The following is a 14632-nucleotide window of genomic DNA, read 5'->3' on the forward strand; positions in this document are numbered from 1 at the left end:
TAAAATTCAGAATCACCTTTACTGGCCAAATTTTTACTGACACGTACCAAGTGCAAAGAAGCTCTGTTACTGCTGGAGCAGGCTTTTTCATTTGTATCCAGTTTGGCATGGTGCCTAACGTAATGGGGTCCTAAAACTTTAGGTACTTTGGCAATATAATTAATAATTCTTGTTCAATGTGCACTAATTTTGTGTGAGACCTATAAACAAAGTTCTACATTTTTTTACTGTATCTTCCAATATTGCAAATTAGCTAAATTCTAAATGGAAGGGCATAATTATTTTGAAACCAATTGTGAATCAAAAGCAAAATACCAACTTGTTTCTCTGTAAACATACACTTGCATAAACAGTCCTTAAAACTCAATTTTATGTTTCTCATGGAGATGTAAGCTGCGGAAGTTTGCTGTATCATAAAAGGGGAATGAAAAAATAACATTTTGCTGAGGAAATAACATTTTCATGTACTTTGATATGTGATCTCCACTCTGCTGTTTCTTAGGTTTTGCCTTTTATGGTGTCTGATAAGATAGCTGTACAGCTGAAGATTGCACAAAAGTTTTCAAAGAATCACATTAAGAAAGTCTTAAATATTTACTGGTTCAGCCTGGATAGCTGGCATATAAAAACAGTGTTCTCCAGAAATTGTTCTTAAGATATGTGCTCTTGAGTGTTGCAGCGTCTTGGGTTGTGTTGATAAGAACGTAGCCAGTTCCTTATGGGAGGGCATCATCCCCTGCTCAGCATTGGTCAGACCATGCCAGTTTTGGGTCCCTCAGTACAATATTAGTGAGCTGTAGTGAGTTCAGCAGAAGGCCTCATGTTTTTTGTAAGCAGCAGTTCCTACACTGGAAGGTCGGGTTGCGGCAGTGGAGCTTGCTCAGACTGGAGGGGAAGCAGTTTTGAGGGGAGCTAAATCACAGAATAATCACAGATGTGTAGAATGTTTTGAATCAGAAGGGATCTTCAAAGGTCTTTTAGTTCAGCCCCTCTGTCACAGAATCATTAAGGTTGCAAAAGTCCTCCAAGATCATAGAGTCTTGGAGTCTTGCTGGTCAGAATGCTGTCCACCCTGACTGAGTATTTCCATGGTGGGGCATCTATTACCTCACTGGTAAACCTGTTCTAGTGTTTTACCACTGCCATTGTAAAAACATTCTTTCTTATATCTAGTCTGAATTAACCCTCTTTTAGTTTTAATCATTATCCCTTGTCCTGTGGCAACAATCCCCAGTAAAAAGTTTGTTCCCATTTACCTACAAGAAGATCAGTAACATCGATGGTTCATGGTTGGGACAGTGAGAGACAAGGCATACAGACTGAAACAAGAGAATGTGCATCTGGATGTAAAGTAGAAGTTGAGGACATTCAGACACTGGAATGGGTTTTTCAGAGAGCCTTTTTGGTTTCCATAACTGAAGGTTTTCATGACCCAACTGGCTAAAGTTCTGAGCAACCTAATCTGACCTTATAGCTGACCTCACTCTGAGCAGGAGTTTGGATGGAGAGGCCCTTTGAGGTCCCTTTTAATGTGAGTGACTGATTCTGTGAATGATCGATGCAGATTTTCTACAAGGCAAATACTGGTGCAATAAAGATTTAATTAGTCCCTATTGAGATGGATCCTATCCCACATATTTCTGGTGATTTTCCAGCTGCATTTTGAAAAGAAGCTATGCTTGATATAGAGGAGTGGTAAAAACCATGTTTAGCTTCCAGAATAAGCAGAAGGTGTGGATACAGCTGAGAAAACAACAACAACAACAACAAACCCAACAAAAAAAACCCAACAGCAACTAGTTGTACTTAGGAAATTTTATTTCTGATTTGAGCTTTACAGGACATCCAAAATAATGTGTCTCGCCTGCTGGGGCTGGGGGTGAGACAGTGAAGGGAAATGTCTATAACACTTACTTGCCTTTCCCATCTTCCACATCTCTCACTACAGAAATGTGATTGTTATACTTCTTATGAAGCTGTGTCTTAGAGAAAATTATCCAAAGCATGGAAGGCTGGCTTTCTCATAATACTGCCATGCATGAATTGCCAGGTTTGCTTAGAGTTTCCTATTGTCTACTGGAAATATTTCAAAAAATAATTTCTCTTCCAGTGTGGTCTTGTGCCATCTTCTATTTGGAAATAAGAATTCTCTGCATCTCCCTACTAGCAGTATTAATACTTGTATCAGCTGCAGCATTTAACACCCCACAGTAGATTGCGAAACAGGATTTCAAAAATGAAATTTGCCCTGCTGGAACTTTCAAAACTCTTACAAAACTGTTAAAATCAATTTACTGTAGCGAGAGGTTTTAACAGAGTTATGTAAGAAAAGTATCTCCTACAATCATCATCCTACATATGAGAAAGAATACTGGTTGAATACAAACATGGTGATGTTGACATTTGTTTAGCAAGAATCAATAACTTACTACATATCTAATTTTAGTTCTAGGATAAATGGATTTTATTGCTTGTGTTTCTCTGTGTACTAGGAAGTACAATATCATTCTTCCAAATAACAATTAGTGTTCTATTTTGTATTGAGTTTTTAGTAATTTTCTTAGTGCTGATTAACTTAATCACCACCCTTCACTAGTGTCTCCCTTTTTTTTTTCTTTCATTCATACATCTGAGACTTTCAGAAAGAAATTATTTCATTTGTTTTTATCTTGAGGAAGGTTGCACCTGGAAATAAGATCAAAGTGAGATCTACTTTTGCTGTATTGTTTTCAACATATCTGTCATATTTGTTTTCTTACAGTGAAAGATTTTTTTTAAGACTGAATAGAAATGGTTTGCCAAAATGTCCAGAAAAGCCTGAAAGACACTGTTCTCTCTTTGTGGTGAGTTCTCCCTGGTCTCAATCTTTTTTTGTGCTGGATGTTGAGAATAGAAGTTAGATGAAATTGTTATTGTGTGGTTGACTTGGAGCTGCTCCCTAAGCTTGTACTTTGCTATGAACATCAACTCAAAAGGCAGGTTTGAGGGGCTGAAGGATATGGGTGAACCCACAATCTGAATGTTTTTTGGCAGTATGGGGGCACTTATTGAACTTCCATGTGGGCATATGTACCGGTTCTCTCTGCAACAAGGACCAATTATGTTTCTTCCTTGTACTTTTTACAGCCAAATGATTGTTTGTGCAGCATTCTCTGTACTTCCAGAATATTTGGAATTGCACAAATGCATCACTGCTGTTCAAGGCACACAGCAAGTCTCTTGTGCCTTCCCACTGATTTTGCTACTTTACAGCAAATTCTAACTAGGATGTTTTAGAATACTCATTTTGAGGGCATGACTCCCAATTTAAAGTGTTGGAGGGATTTGTTAATGCTGTATAAGGGAACTCACTGTTCATTTATCACTTTCACTGGCAGTGAAGGCAGTGTGTACCGGTCTCTTTAAATGTCATGTTTTAATCAGGAGTCATGAATAATGAGGTTCTGATCTTGTGCAGGATTTGGGTAGCAGTGAACTCAGGAAGGACATCTATATCACTGTGCACATTATCCGAATTGGTAGGTATAATCTTATATTTGTTGGATGTCTGGCAGTGAATAAATTAAAACTGCTTGGGGCTACTTTTTGGATTTGTTATAAAAGCTAGATTTTTGAACAAACTTTTGGAAAAGAAAATGCCTGGTTTTTGTTGGAAAAATTGCTTGGATTTCTCATCATTGTTTTGTTATTTATCAAGTATACTGCTGAGTTTAGATGCAGTATGGTTTGTTGCTATCACAAAACAAAATGAAAGTGTCAAAGATGAGCTGTGTTAAGATGATGAAGTTGTCATTGGTGAGTCTGTTCTTGTTCTAAAGTGTGATTTCAAGCATCCTTTGAACATAGAAAAGCTTGTCTGGACATTCAGTGTACCTCGTTTGTATATAATATCTGATGTATATCTGATGTTGTTCAGATTAATTTAATCTTCTTCCTGACTCCTTTAAAAAGTGGGAGAGGTGAAAAAATGGACAATATTTCATAAAAATTTTAATCTCTGATGCTATACACAGATATCAAGTCCTCTAGAAAAAAAAACTGGAGGAGAAGTGTACATTTGTGTTAGGTCCTTATTTTAATAAGTCCTCTGGATTGTACTGATGTGAAACAATAATCTTTGGGTCTGCTTCTGACCTCTTAGATATCTTGTTTTCTTTGTAAATTGCCTCTAGTTGCATCAGTGCAGTACTAACTTTTCTTCCTATTTTTGAAAGACATTTTGGTTTGAAGCACAGTTGCTGTAACTTGTGCAGAGTTCAGAAACAATTTGTTACAAAATAAACTTTATTTTACAGCTGTGAGAAATAATTTTCCTTGCATTTTTATGCTGATTTGATATTTCATCAGAATACAGTGGGGTTTTTTTTTGCAAGGTTTTGGAAAAGATATGTTTAATTCTGATGTAAATACAGTTAGAAGAAAAAATGTTTTAAAAATATTAGAGTAGGATTTTTCCAGTTGTATAATTTTCAAATATATTCACAGCCAAGTTTATATGTGAACCACTGAAATATTAAAAAGTTAAACTAACATTTATCTGCTTTGTGGTGTGAAAATGAACAATTACTCTTCAAGCTGCTGTGATGCATTGGGATATTTGGAGAAGACACTGCCCTGCGGCAACTGCAGCCGTAGGTTTCTTTTGTCAGAAATTAAGACTTGGTGGGAAAGATACATAACTGCTAATGCACAGTTGAATAAAATGGAAAGAAAGAGGGCAGTTTAAAATGCCAGGAACACAGTGGGAAGATTGATAAATTGTATTTAAATAAAATAGAAAAGGCTAGAAAAAATATTTTGTTTCAAATCTCTTTCCTTTGACTGCCTTCTTTTTTCCTTACCATAAATTGTTCTTCTGCTCTTGGTCATCTTTTCTCCCTGTGTTTCATCTCCTTTATTTTTCTACAACTGATCAATTATACCCTTGCTTTCCATTTGCCTCTAAGGAAACAGCATTTGATTACCAAATTGTAATGGTTCCATCACAACACCTCTCACATGCATTATGGGTATCAACAGCCACAATAAAATAATTCTTACCAGACAGCGAATGTTGAACACTCTGTCATGTCTGAACTCTAAATTTAATTTGATAGTGTCATGAGGATTCTATGACAAAGTGGTGAGTGAGGGGATGAGCAGAACCTCTGGTCTGAGACCTTTCTAGATCACCACATACTTAGTAGACTTGCTGTATCACTTGCTACCTGAATGTAGTATAAAGATGGACCAGGTTCCTAATGAGAGCCTACTTGGCATTGTCTGAGCTGGATTGCTTGCTGCCTCCCTTTCTGTGATTTGGAGAGACACAGTTCCATGGACTATGCATCAAATATGTGTTTTGTTTGGCAGGACGAATGGGAGCTGGAGAAAAGAAAAATGCCTGCAATGTACAGTATAGACGGCCCTTTGGCTGTGCAGTCCTCAGTATTGCAGATTTGCTGGCAGGAGATTCAAAGGATGACCTTGTTTTAAAAGTCTACATGTAAGATTTTTTTTTCTTAATTTTTGAAAGTACCTTCAAGTCATTTTACATCAGAATCAGTGGCGTTGAATGCAGTGTGAGTAAATAACTCTAGCTCCTTTCTTTTCCAGAAATGGACAGTAGCTGGGTTTTTTGACTTTTTTTTATCATAGTTGGAAATTTTGGCTAGTTCTATAGGTGTGTTTATAAAATGGGATAATAATAAAGATAAAGGCTACTTCCTTTTAGCTATTTGTCTATGTATTGACATTTTTCACATTATTCGGGAGCTCTCTTATTATGGGAACTTAAAGTGCTTTTAGGACTTAAGTGCCTTGTGCTGCCAAGGCATCTAGTGGAAGTACTTTGTAGCTACAGAAAAAAAAAAGCAGGCAGAGTATCTTCTGAAATGAAGCAACTATATAATGGGAACAACAAAAACATAGAAGGCAGTTAACGCTGGAGAATGAAAAATCAAAAGTTGGTTTAAAATGAATGCTTGATTAGATAGTGGGTTTTGGCTGATAGCAATTGGAAGAAGGTTCAATTCTCTAGTAGCAACTCAGTGCATGTAATTTCCTGCTGATCTTGGACATCATAGTGAGAACTGTTTTGTGGAATGGTCTAGTCTAATTGCATATACCTGGGACACAAATTGTCATGTGTATGAGAAAGTTCTGCCCTTCCCAGGGGTAGCACTCAAATCCTGAAGGCAGAGGTGTCTTTCCTCTGTCTCCATCTGTGGTAAATTAGAACTGCTGGAATCAGTGCTGCAGAAAAGCAGCTTTGTCTAACAGTGAACAGGTGGGCTGGCTCTTATTTAGAGTCTCAGAACACTGAAGTAATATAAATGTTCACTCTTGGTTAACAAGTTGTTAGGTTTATCTACCTATTATATTTTTTTTTTTAATTGCCTGTTTATTTTAAGATAACAAAAACAATGGAAGAAGCATTATCACTAGAAATCAGATTTACTGCTAAGGCTAACTAAAGTCTAAACTTTGAAAAGTGATGATTAGAACACAGTCAGGTTTTTCTTATAGAAAATGAGCTACTTTCTAAATGTATCCTGAAATGTAATCAATACTCTTTCATTGACTACCTCCTGAAGACAACAACATTTTTAACTAACTTTGAAGTTTATCGATGCCTAGGGAGGCTACCTAGAACAGAGGCTAGAGAGTGCTAAAGGAATAAAGCAGGTATTTATTAAAAGGTCTTTAAGGGATACACCTGGGCAGTAAGAGAGCCCAGCCATGGTTTGGTGCAAGAGGGATGACTGGTCATGAGTTTTCACTCTTTTTAAAGTTTTGGTCCATTTACATGTTTGGGTTAATTGTCCAATTACAGCTTCAGGTTATGAAGTCCCATCCTCCTAGTCTGCTCTCCTCAATTCCCTGTTTTTTATGCTTTTGGGCCTGAGTCTGTAATGGTGTCCTTGGTTCATGGGCTGGAAAAGGATTGTTTTGTCTAACTAAACTGTGAAGACAACTTGCTAACACTTCATATGAAGTTCAATGTCACACACTAAGGCAGTACAGAATCTGGAAAATATGAAAGCTAAAACTTAAGACATCAGTATAGCACAGATTTTTCTGTTTACTAAGACCAGCTCTGAGTCCCGTGTCTTCTTTGGAGTGTCACAAGATAGGTTTCTGTGTGGGTTAGCCCTGAAGGATAGATCTTTATAGAAATGAACTTAGTCATGGCTGAGTTCTTCAGCATAATTGTTCCTATCTTTCTCCTATCCTTTGCCACACAAAGCAGGTACTTCATGGTGCCTTTCTCAAATGGTAAGGGCCCTCTTTCCATTAAGAGAGGCAGTTTCATGAGGCTTTCTTAGCTCCTACTATGTTATTTGTTTCGTGAGCTAAAGAGGAGTTACTTAGGGATATTTTGTAAAGTTGGTCTGATAAATTTGTGTTCCATTTCAGAATTAAGAAAGTTATTGTTTTTCTAGGTGCAACACAGAGAGTGACTGGTATCAGATCCACGAAAATATCATTAAAAAGCTGAACGCACGTTACAACTTGACAGGCTCCAATGCAGGTGAGTAATTTGCCACCTTTGTTTCCATTCTTAGGAGTTTCTTAGTTTGCAAAAGAAGTAGAACTATTGTAGAAAGACTAACATCTATGAAAGAAACAGTTTTTTCATAGAGAAAAATAGTCAGATGAAAATGTACAATACTGCTGTTTATGTGCCCGTTCAAAAAAAAAAAAAATTTTCTTCAAGGAACTATATAATATAAACTTTTTTTCTGTGCTGAGGAGCTACAGTTCAGTGGAGTTTTGTTCAGTTCTGGAGCTGATCAAATTTTGATCTATATTGCTTGACATTTCTGCTTCACATTTTCATCAGGAATATAAAATTTGCCCTGGACATTACTATTGTGTTTCAGGAATGGTATTGCCCGGTTTAGTACTCAGGCTAAAAAGAAAACACAAGCCATTCTCCTGCCCCCTCTGGTGGGATATAGGAAAGGCAGAGATCCTGAGGTGACGTAAAAACAACATACTGGAAAGAGCAATGAGATGAGAAAAGAAACAGAAACTGCAGCAATATTACTAATAAAAGTGTACAAAAGAGGGTGATTCACATTCAAATGGTCAGTGAAGGTCTGGGCAACAACCAAAAATGATGGATGAATTTCCCCTTCCTCCAGGCTCTCTCTTGACCTAGGCCTCTCCTCTCCTTCCTGGAAGCCAGGGTTCCTTACTTCCACACCATCAATGATGTAGCTGGTATAGAATAGCAACCTAGACATGCCCACACCTCACCCCTCATGGCCAAAACCAGAACAATTATATATTACACTTCAGAAAAAAAAGGATTGTACAATCTGCATTCCTACTGGTAGCTTTGCATTCCAGCTGAGCAAGATGCTGAGCTGTAATTTAAGAACTTACCAATAGTCCTCCACAGTCATCTGTACGTTACTGGAACTGTCTGAAATAAATGTGTGTGAGACTTAAGGAATGGGACACAACTGACCTTTGTTATTATGAGATGGTGATTTGACCCACAGGAGGTGCTGAATTTGCATTTTTTGTTTTCCTTTTTTAATATCAACTTACTAACTTTTTCTGAATTCTGTCATTCGAAGGGGGGGGGGGGGTTTGAACTTGAAATGAGTCTAGTGTCCCTGTATTCAAATGTTGATTTTCCCTGGGAAGTGTCAGCAAGTTGAAATATGACCGTAGAAAAATCTCATTTTTGAGGTTCCAGTGTATTGTATTTTTAATGCCTTTCATGTAGTAGACTTCATGCTCCTTTAACTAACTATATTGTACATTGCAGGCTCCTTTAACTTGATTTCAAGTATAATGTTTATCTTGAAAATGTATGTTTAATCATCTTTAGTGGATAACCAAAAATAGCATAAAAGCTCATTTATCAAGTTTGAAGTTATATATTTAACCATTTTTAGTTAGATTATTTTCTCATATAGAATCTAGCCACATATTTACATATATGGAAGGTTTAGAATATCATGGATCTTTTTGGACGATATGTGTAAAAATCATGTACTGAAAATAGAATGGTCCATTACTGAGTAAGTTTAATGTTTGGCTTCCTAAATATGTTAATGATATTCATCAAGAAAGCCTTATTCTTGGTTGTTCTGACTGTCTGTGCAATATGTGCTTACTCTGTGATACATTGCTAATTGTATTCTTCTCTCATGAGATAAGAGTTCACAGTTAAATGTGCAGTTCTTAGGAGACTTTGGATAAATTCGAATACTCCTAATTATGTGAATATTCAACATGAAAGATGTGGCACATTAATTTTTTTACATGTTTCGGGGGTCTGGAAACTAAAGGTAGCAAATGGAAGATTAGTCACGTTTTGGAAAGGATTGTCAGGGTAAGGGAGGCAAAGAGGGAAGAGCAGCACAGAATTCCAGTAGTGGGAAATGAAGGTTGGAGAGAGAAAGAGGAAGCGAGCAGTAACACCACTTCAAGTACCGAGCAAGTGAAAGATAAACTATGGAAGGTTATTTATATCACACACATGAAATTAATTCTCCTGTGACTCTTTAGCAGCCTGAAAAAGCACTTGCAAGGTTTTAGCAATATGTTCAGATACTTCTGCTGACACCTCATGGAAAATATTGTTGTTACACTACTTTTTATTTTCCATTTGCTGTCTTTTTCTGTGATAGTGTTCTGTGGCTGGTTCTGGAGCCTCATTAGCTTTGGCTGCCACCTTGTTGTTGTCAAAAAGGGATAACACCTTGCATTACAGGAGAGAGAGGTCTTTTCTCTCCTTTAGGAACTGTTGTAGGTATGAGCCAGATGTAAGAAAACTTGATCTTTTGGTTTATATCACACTTGCCTTTTTCAAATCACCTTGAATACTTAAAAAAAACTTGGAAAGGAAGCACATTTTAAACAGCAGCAAAGATGCTTCAGACTGTTGTCTGTTCTCTAAGCTTGTTCCCTCTTCATATTCCTGTACAGTTTCTTTCAAGTCAGAAGATTTTACACATTTTAGTTCCCCCAAATTGTTGTGTCCTCCCTGCTAAAATAGTTTATCAGTTAGTTCATAATATTCGTCAGGAAAGAAAAATCTTTCAGTTTTTGTGGTAATCTAAAAAGGAACTCAAAATGTACTTTGAGAGTCTTGCATGTAAAATACATAGTGACAGACTATAGCATTTGTATTTGCCACTCAACCCCTCACTGCCAAAAGCTACTTTTTCTGCTTCAACTCATGACATTCTTAAGTACAGAATCCTCTTGCATCTTATTCTCAGCTTGTGTCTAAAAAGGATCAAATAAAGGCAAATGACTGCCCCTTGTTTATAAAGCCCAAAACGGAGCAGGGGTCAGATGTTCATCCCCTTTCCTCTTCTCAGTGGTGCAGGAATGGAAGGAAGGAGGGACCTAGTCTCAAGGATAATTTAGTATCCTTGGCTGAAGTGGGAGCTGGAATGTGTTTTTTGTGTGAATCTAATAGAGTGGAGTAGCAGGTAGTGGATGCAATTCCCATTCACCGCTGGTCTTTGCAGCTGGTGTGAAGTATCACGTTACTGGAAAACACCTGATTTCCTGGTGTAGGAGATCAAATCAATATTGCAAAGGCCAAATTGTACAACCTTCACAGCATTTAATAGCATTGTTATTTCTTACATTGAGTTTTTGGTATTTGTGGAATGCCATTATTACACAAACCAGGTTTCAGTAATATCTGGAGCAGAGGTGACTGTGAAATCTATTCTTTGTCTAATTTTTTTTAGAATTAGAAGCTGGTTACTTTGTTTTAAAATGCAAAAAGCAGTGGAAAAACTAATATTCCTGCACAGACCTCACACTTAATTGCATCAATTTTATGAGGAAAATAGCACATTTCTGTTTTTGTATTTGTAGAACCAGAGCTCTTATTTGGAAAAGGATTTTCAGTCAGTCTTACATTTCTCAGATGAGCATGCTAATTGCTTGGCTTCTCCCAACTTCCCTGCAGCAACTATTCAGCTTTGTATATGGTCTGAAAATATTCGTGATACCATGAGGAAAGTGGAAGTGGCTCTGAAGCCTTCTGAGTAGCGCATAATTTTCTGAAGTGTGATCTATATTCATGTCCTCTTACCAAATCCTACAGAAGAGACGTTTAAGGCTGGATGTCATGATATATATGAATGTTGTCCCCAGTGAGTTACCTGATAAAAATCATATTTAAATATTGATGAAATGCACTACAGATTTCTTTTTCTTCACATTCCCATGAAAAGAAAGACTGAATGACTTACTTTTAAAGGAGGCAAGATATTCTGTCTTGCTCTGCTTTTCCCTTTAGGATCCTAACAGTCTTAAGTGTAAGTTTTCTGTAAATGCCGATTAGGATTTCCTTATAACAAGTCTTGAAAAGTTGCATGTGCCTGATGCAGTAATTCTTGGGAGCTGAGAAAGGGATACATGCACTTTTCAGTTGTGGCAGCAAAGGAGGTAAAAATCCTTTCATGTCCTATAAAGATTAAATTACTGATGTAAGAAATTATAAACACGTCTAGCTGCTCTGTAGCTTTGAAATCGTGTGGAGTCTGTGAAAACACCTAACATAGTGGGAAAGTCTTTTCCTGTGCCATTATCTTGGAATGTTCTGATGAACTAGACAAGAGTGATGTAACCTAATTGCATTTTTACTGAATGCAGTGTGGTGTATTCTGTGGTAGCAATGCCTAACTTACTTTGCAGCTCCGCGGGAAACAGTGTTAATTGTACATTAACTTCAATTAATGTGGGTGCTTGAAACTAGAATGCCCTGATTGAAGTGTGGAGGACTTGAAGCCCATGTGTTGGCTGATGTTTGCTGACAATACCATCATGAAGAAAGACAATCTGTCATCCTAAGGAGGAAAGATACTCATCAGATCATACAGTGCTAGGCTGGTTCTATGAAACTTAGTTTAGATTGGCTAAAATTAAAATTATTTGCGTTTGAATGAGCACCCTCACTGAACTTCAAAAAAGTTTGATCGCACTTTGAGATAGGGTCCTCAGTATGTTACGTGGTCCAACACCAGCAGAAAGAGGAACCCACCTCAAAGTGCGATAGAAAAAGTGATATGTGCTTTGGGGCCTTCTTGTGCCTATTTACCTGCATTCAGCAGTCCCTTGGCAGTCTGATGATATCATTTTTCCGTGGTTACTGTCAAACACTGAGAAATTCAAGGGAATGTGTATTTTGAATGTTTGACTTTCTATTTCACAAAAAGTAAGCTTTGGCTAACAAATTCCTTGACTTGGAGCAGGAAGCCTGTTAGAGTTATTATTTACCTTGCAGGGGTGAAACTGCAGAGGCCCCTTAATCAAGGAGTATCATTTTTTCACACTCGTGAAGTGAAAAGCTACAAGAGATCAAATGCGGGGGGGAATTGGTAGCTTGGTATAAGTTCATAATATTTTTAGGAACAGAGCTGTGGTAACTTAGAGTATTTTCTAGATACCAGAAGCAATGTGACTGTTTGCATGACACTACCCCAGCAGTGCACAGGGTTACCACACTCAGAGTTGTTGCAAGGAGAGCTTTTTCCTGTGATTCAGCACAAGAAATCTCAGATGGGAAACCAAATGTGCATTCCATGCTAGAAACAGCTATGAGTTTTGGCCAAAAAGAAAGCATAGGCTTACAGTGGAGAATTGACTGGTGCAATGACGGGAAAGCAATGAGGAGAAGTGATAGCAGGAGTAGTAACATGAACTTCACAGAGAAGGTAAAACAACATGAAATACATAACTTTTAGGTAACTCCTGGGCATATAATTAATGACAGAAAAGATTTCTGATGCTTGTATTTTGTCAACAAGCTTCTCAGGTGTCAGCTTTGCTTTGAAATGTATTTTTTATCTTCACATCACTAACATTTAAAAAGCAAATGCATTTGCTTAGTTATTCTAGTTCTAGGTCAATTTATAACTCTGTCATTTTCAATCTTTGTTTTGTGACAGGGAGATTATGTGTATTCCAGTTTGATGTGTTTAAGAATTAGTTGTCACTGAAGGATGCCATTTGAAATACATTTAAAATAAGAATACTGCTCTTACGTGCTTCACTAAGTATACAATGAATTAAGGCATTCTTTTTTCTTCTCAAAAAATGCTAAAGCCAAAAGATTACACATATAAAGAATTTTGCACATGGTGTTGTTCCAAGATCATTTGGCCCTGAGGAGGTAAGGGTGTAATAGAGTTAAATTCTTGTTGTTCTCTTCAGTGTTGCTAAAAGATTTGTTTTTAGAGAAGAATGAAAAATGTGACAGTTGTGATGCTGTCATGGAGATATTCTATTCAGTAGAAACTATGATTTGTTGTTCAACTCAGTGCTGCAATAATAGAATCATAGGATTGTTTAGGTTGGAAAAGACCTTTTAGATCATGGAGTCCAACCATTAACTCTGTGCTGCCAAGTGGGTCTTCTAAATATGACCAGGGATCGTGACCCAAGCACTTCTCTGGGCAGCCTTTTCCAATGCAGTTTCTTCTTACTACTTGTAACTTGAGAGTAGAGGTGGACCCCCACCTCACTGCAACCTCCTTTCTGCTAGTGATAGAGAGCGATCCGGTCTCCCCTCACCTTCCTTTCCTCCAGATTAAACAACTTCAGCTACTTCTCATAAAAATTGTGCTCCAGGCCCTTCACCAACTCTGTTGCCCTTTTCTGGACATGCTCCAGCACCTCAGTTTCCTTCCTGTAGTGAAAAGCCCAAAACTGAACATGGGATTTGAGGTGTGGCATCACCAGTGCAGAGGGCAGGGGAACAATCGCTGCCCTGGTCCTTCTGCACACACTGTTGATTTATGTGATGCAAGTGGTATTCAATTTAAACCCAGAAATTCCTAGCTAAGGCTGAATAATAAAATAGCTGGTTTGTATTTCTATCTTGGAGTTGCATTATATTTTTATAAGCCTTTTCCAAAATTTGTTCTACTTGTTGGATAGTATTGACTTCCTTCATTTTATGTACTAAAAGAATAAAAAGTCTTAACACTATTTCAAATAGCGAATTATAGAACACATATGCATGATTTTAACTTCTTCAAAGAATATATTTACAAGTTCTTTACAATTGTTACCTAGGTTCTTGTGGTGGTGGGGATTTGATTTTTAACATTTTGTTCAGGTACTTATTAAACATCTGTTTCCTTTGAAATAAGGCACATAATTGGAATGCAAATAGCTAAATTTCTAATACAGTTCTGTTTGCATGAAGGAGAAAATAACAAGTGTTTCCTTGGAACCTTATGTCTGTTATTTGCACTAGAAGCAATATAAACTACTTATAATTGCAGAATTGTGTATTTTGCACACTCCATAATACTCTGGCTAACCATCCAGTTTGTAAAAACGTAATTTAAAAAGTTTGTGCAAGGTGGTTCACCTTTGCAATATGACATCGTAGTGTGCAAATGGGTGCTAACATGCCCAGTGACTTGTTAATAGAAAAGGGCAGCAGTGGGCTTGCTAAGGCAAAAGCTGGAGATACTATTTTTGATATCTTTATTGTCTTTTTATGGTAGTTAGGCTAGATGCTTATAATAGTAATTTAGCCTTTTAGTCCTTTATCCTTCATCCTGTGGTAAGTCTGGCAAGAAATACTTGAGGTTCTATCATCTATCTATCCTGTAAAGAAATTCCAAGCCAGTTTTCCTATGACAGTTAAATG

The 14632-nt window shown here is 37.2% G+C and overlaps 1 protein-coding gene across 1 annotated transcript in view; it reads left to right on the plus strand.

Annotated features, from left to right (window-relative positions):
• The window catches only part of DOCK4 (dedicator of cytokinesis 4), a 235756-nt gene that overhangs the window by 107311 nt on the left and 113813 nt on the right, over positions 1-14632 (plus strand). Inside the window, exons 9-12 of the mRNA XM_066183071.1 lie at positions 2762-2843; positions 3458-3518; positions 5353-5485; positions 7425-7513. Coding sequence (XP_066039168.1) covers positions 2762-2843; positions 3458-3518; positions 5353-5485; positions 7425-7513 — 365 coding nt within the window. The remainder of the gene's footprint in view (positions 1-2761; positions 2844-3457; positions 3519-5352; positions 5486-7424; positions 7514-14632) is intronic.

Source organism: Chamaea fasciata, unplaced genomic scaffold (assembly GCF_029207755.1).
Source record: "Chamaea fasciata isolate MVZ Bird 193981 ecotype frontalis unplaced genomic scaffold, bChaFas1.0.hap1 SCAF_5, whole genome shotgun sequence".
NCBI classification, from domain to species: Eukaryota; Metazoa; Chordata; class Aves; order Passeriformes; family Sylviidae; genus Chamaea; species Chamaea fasciata.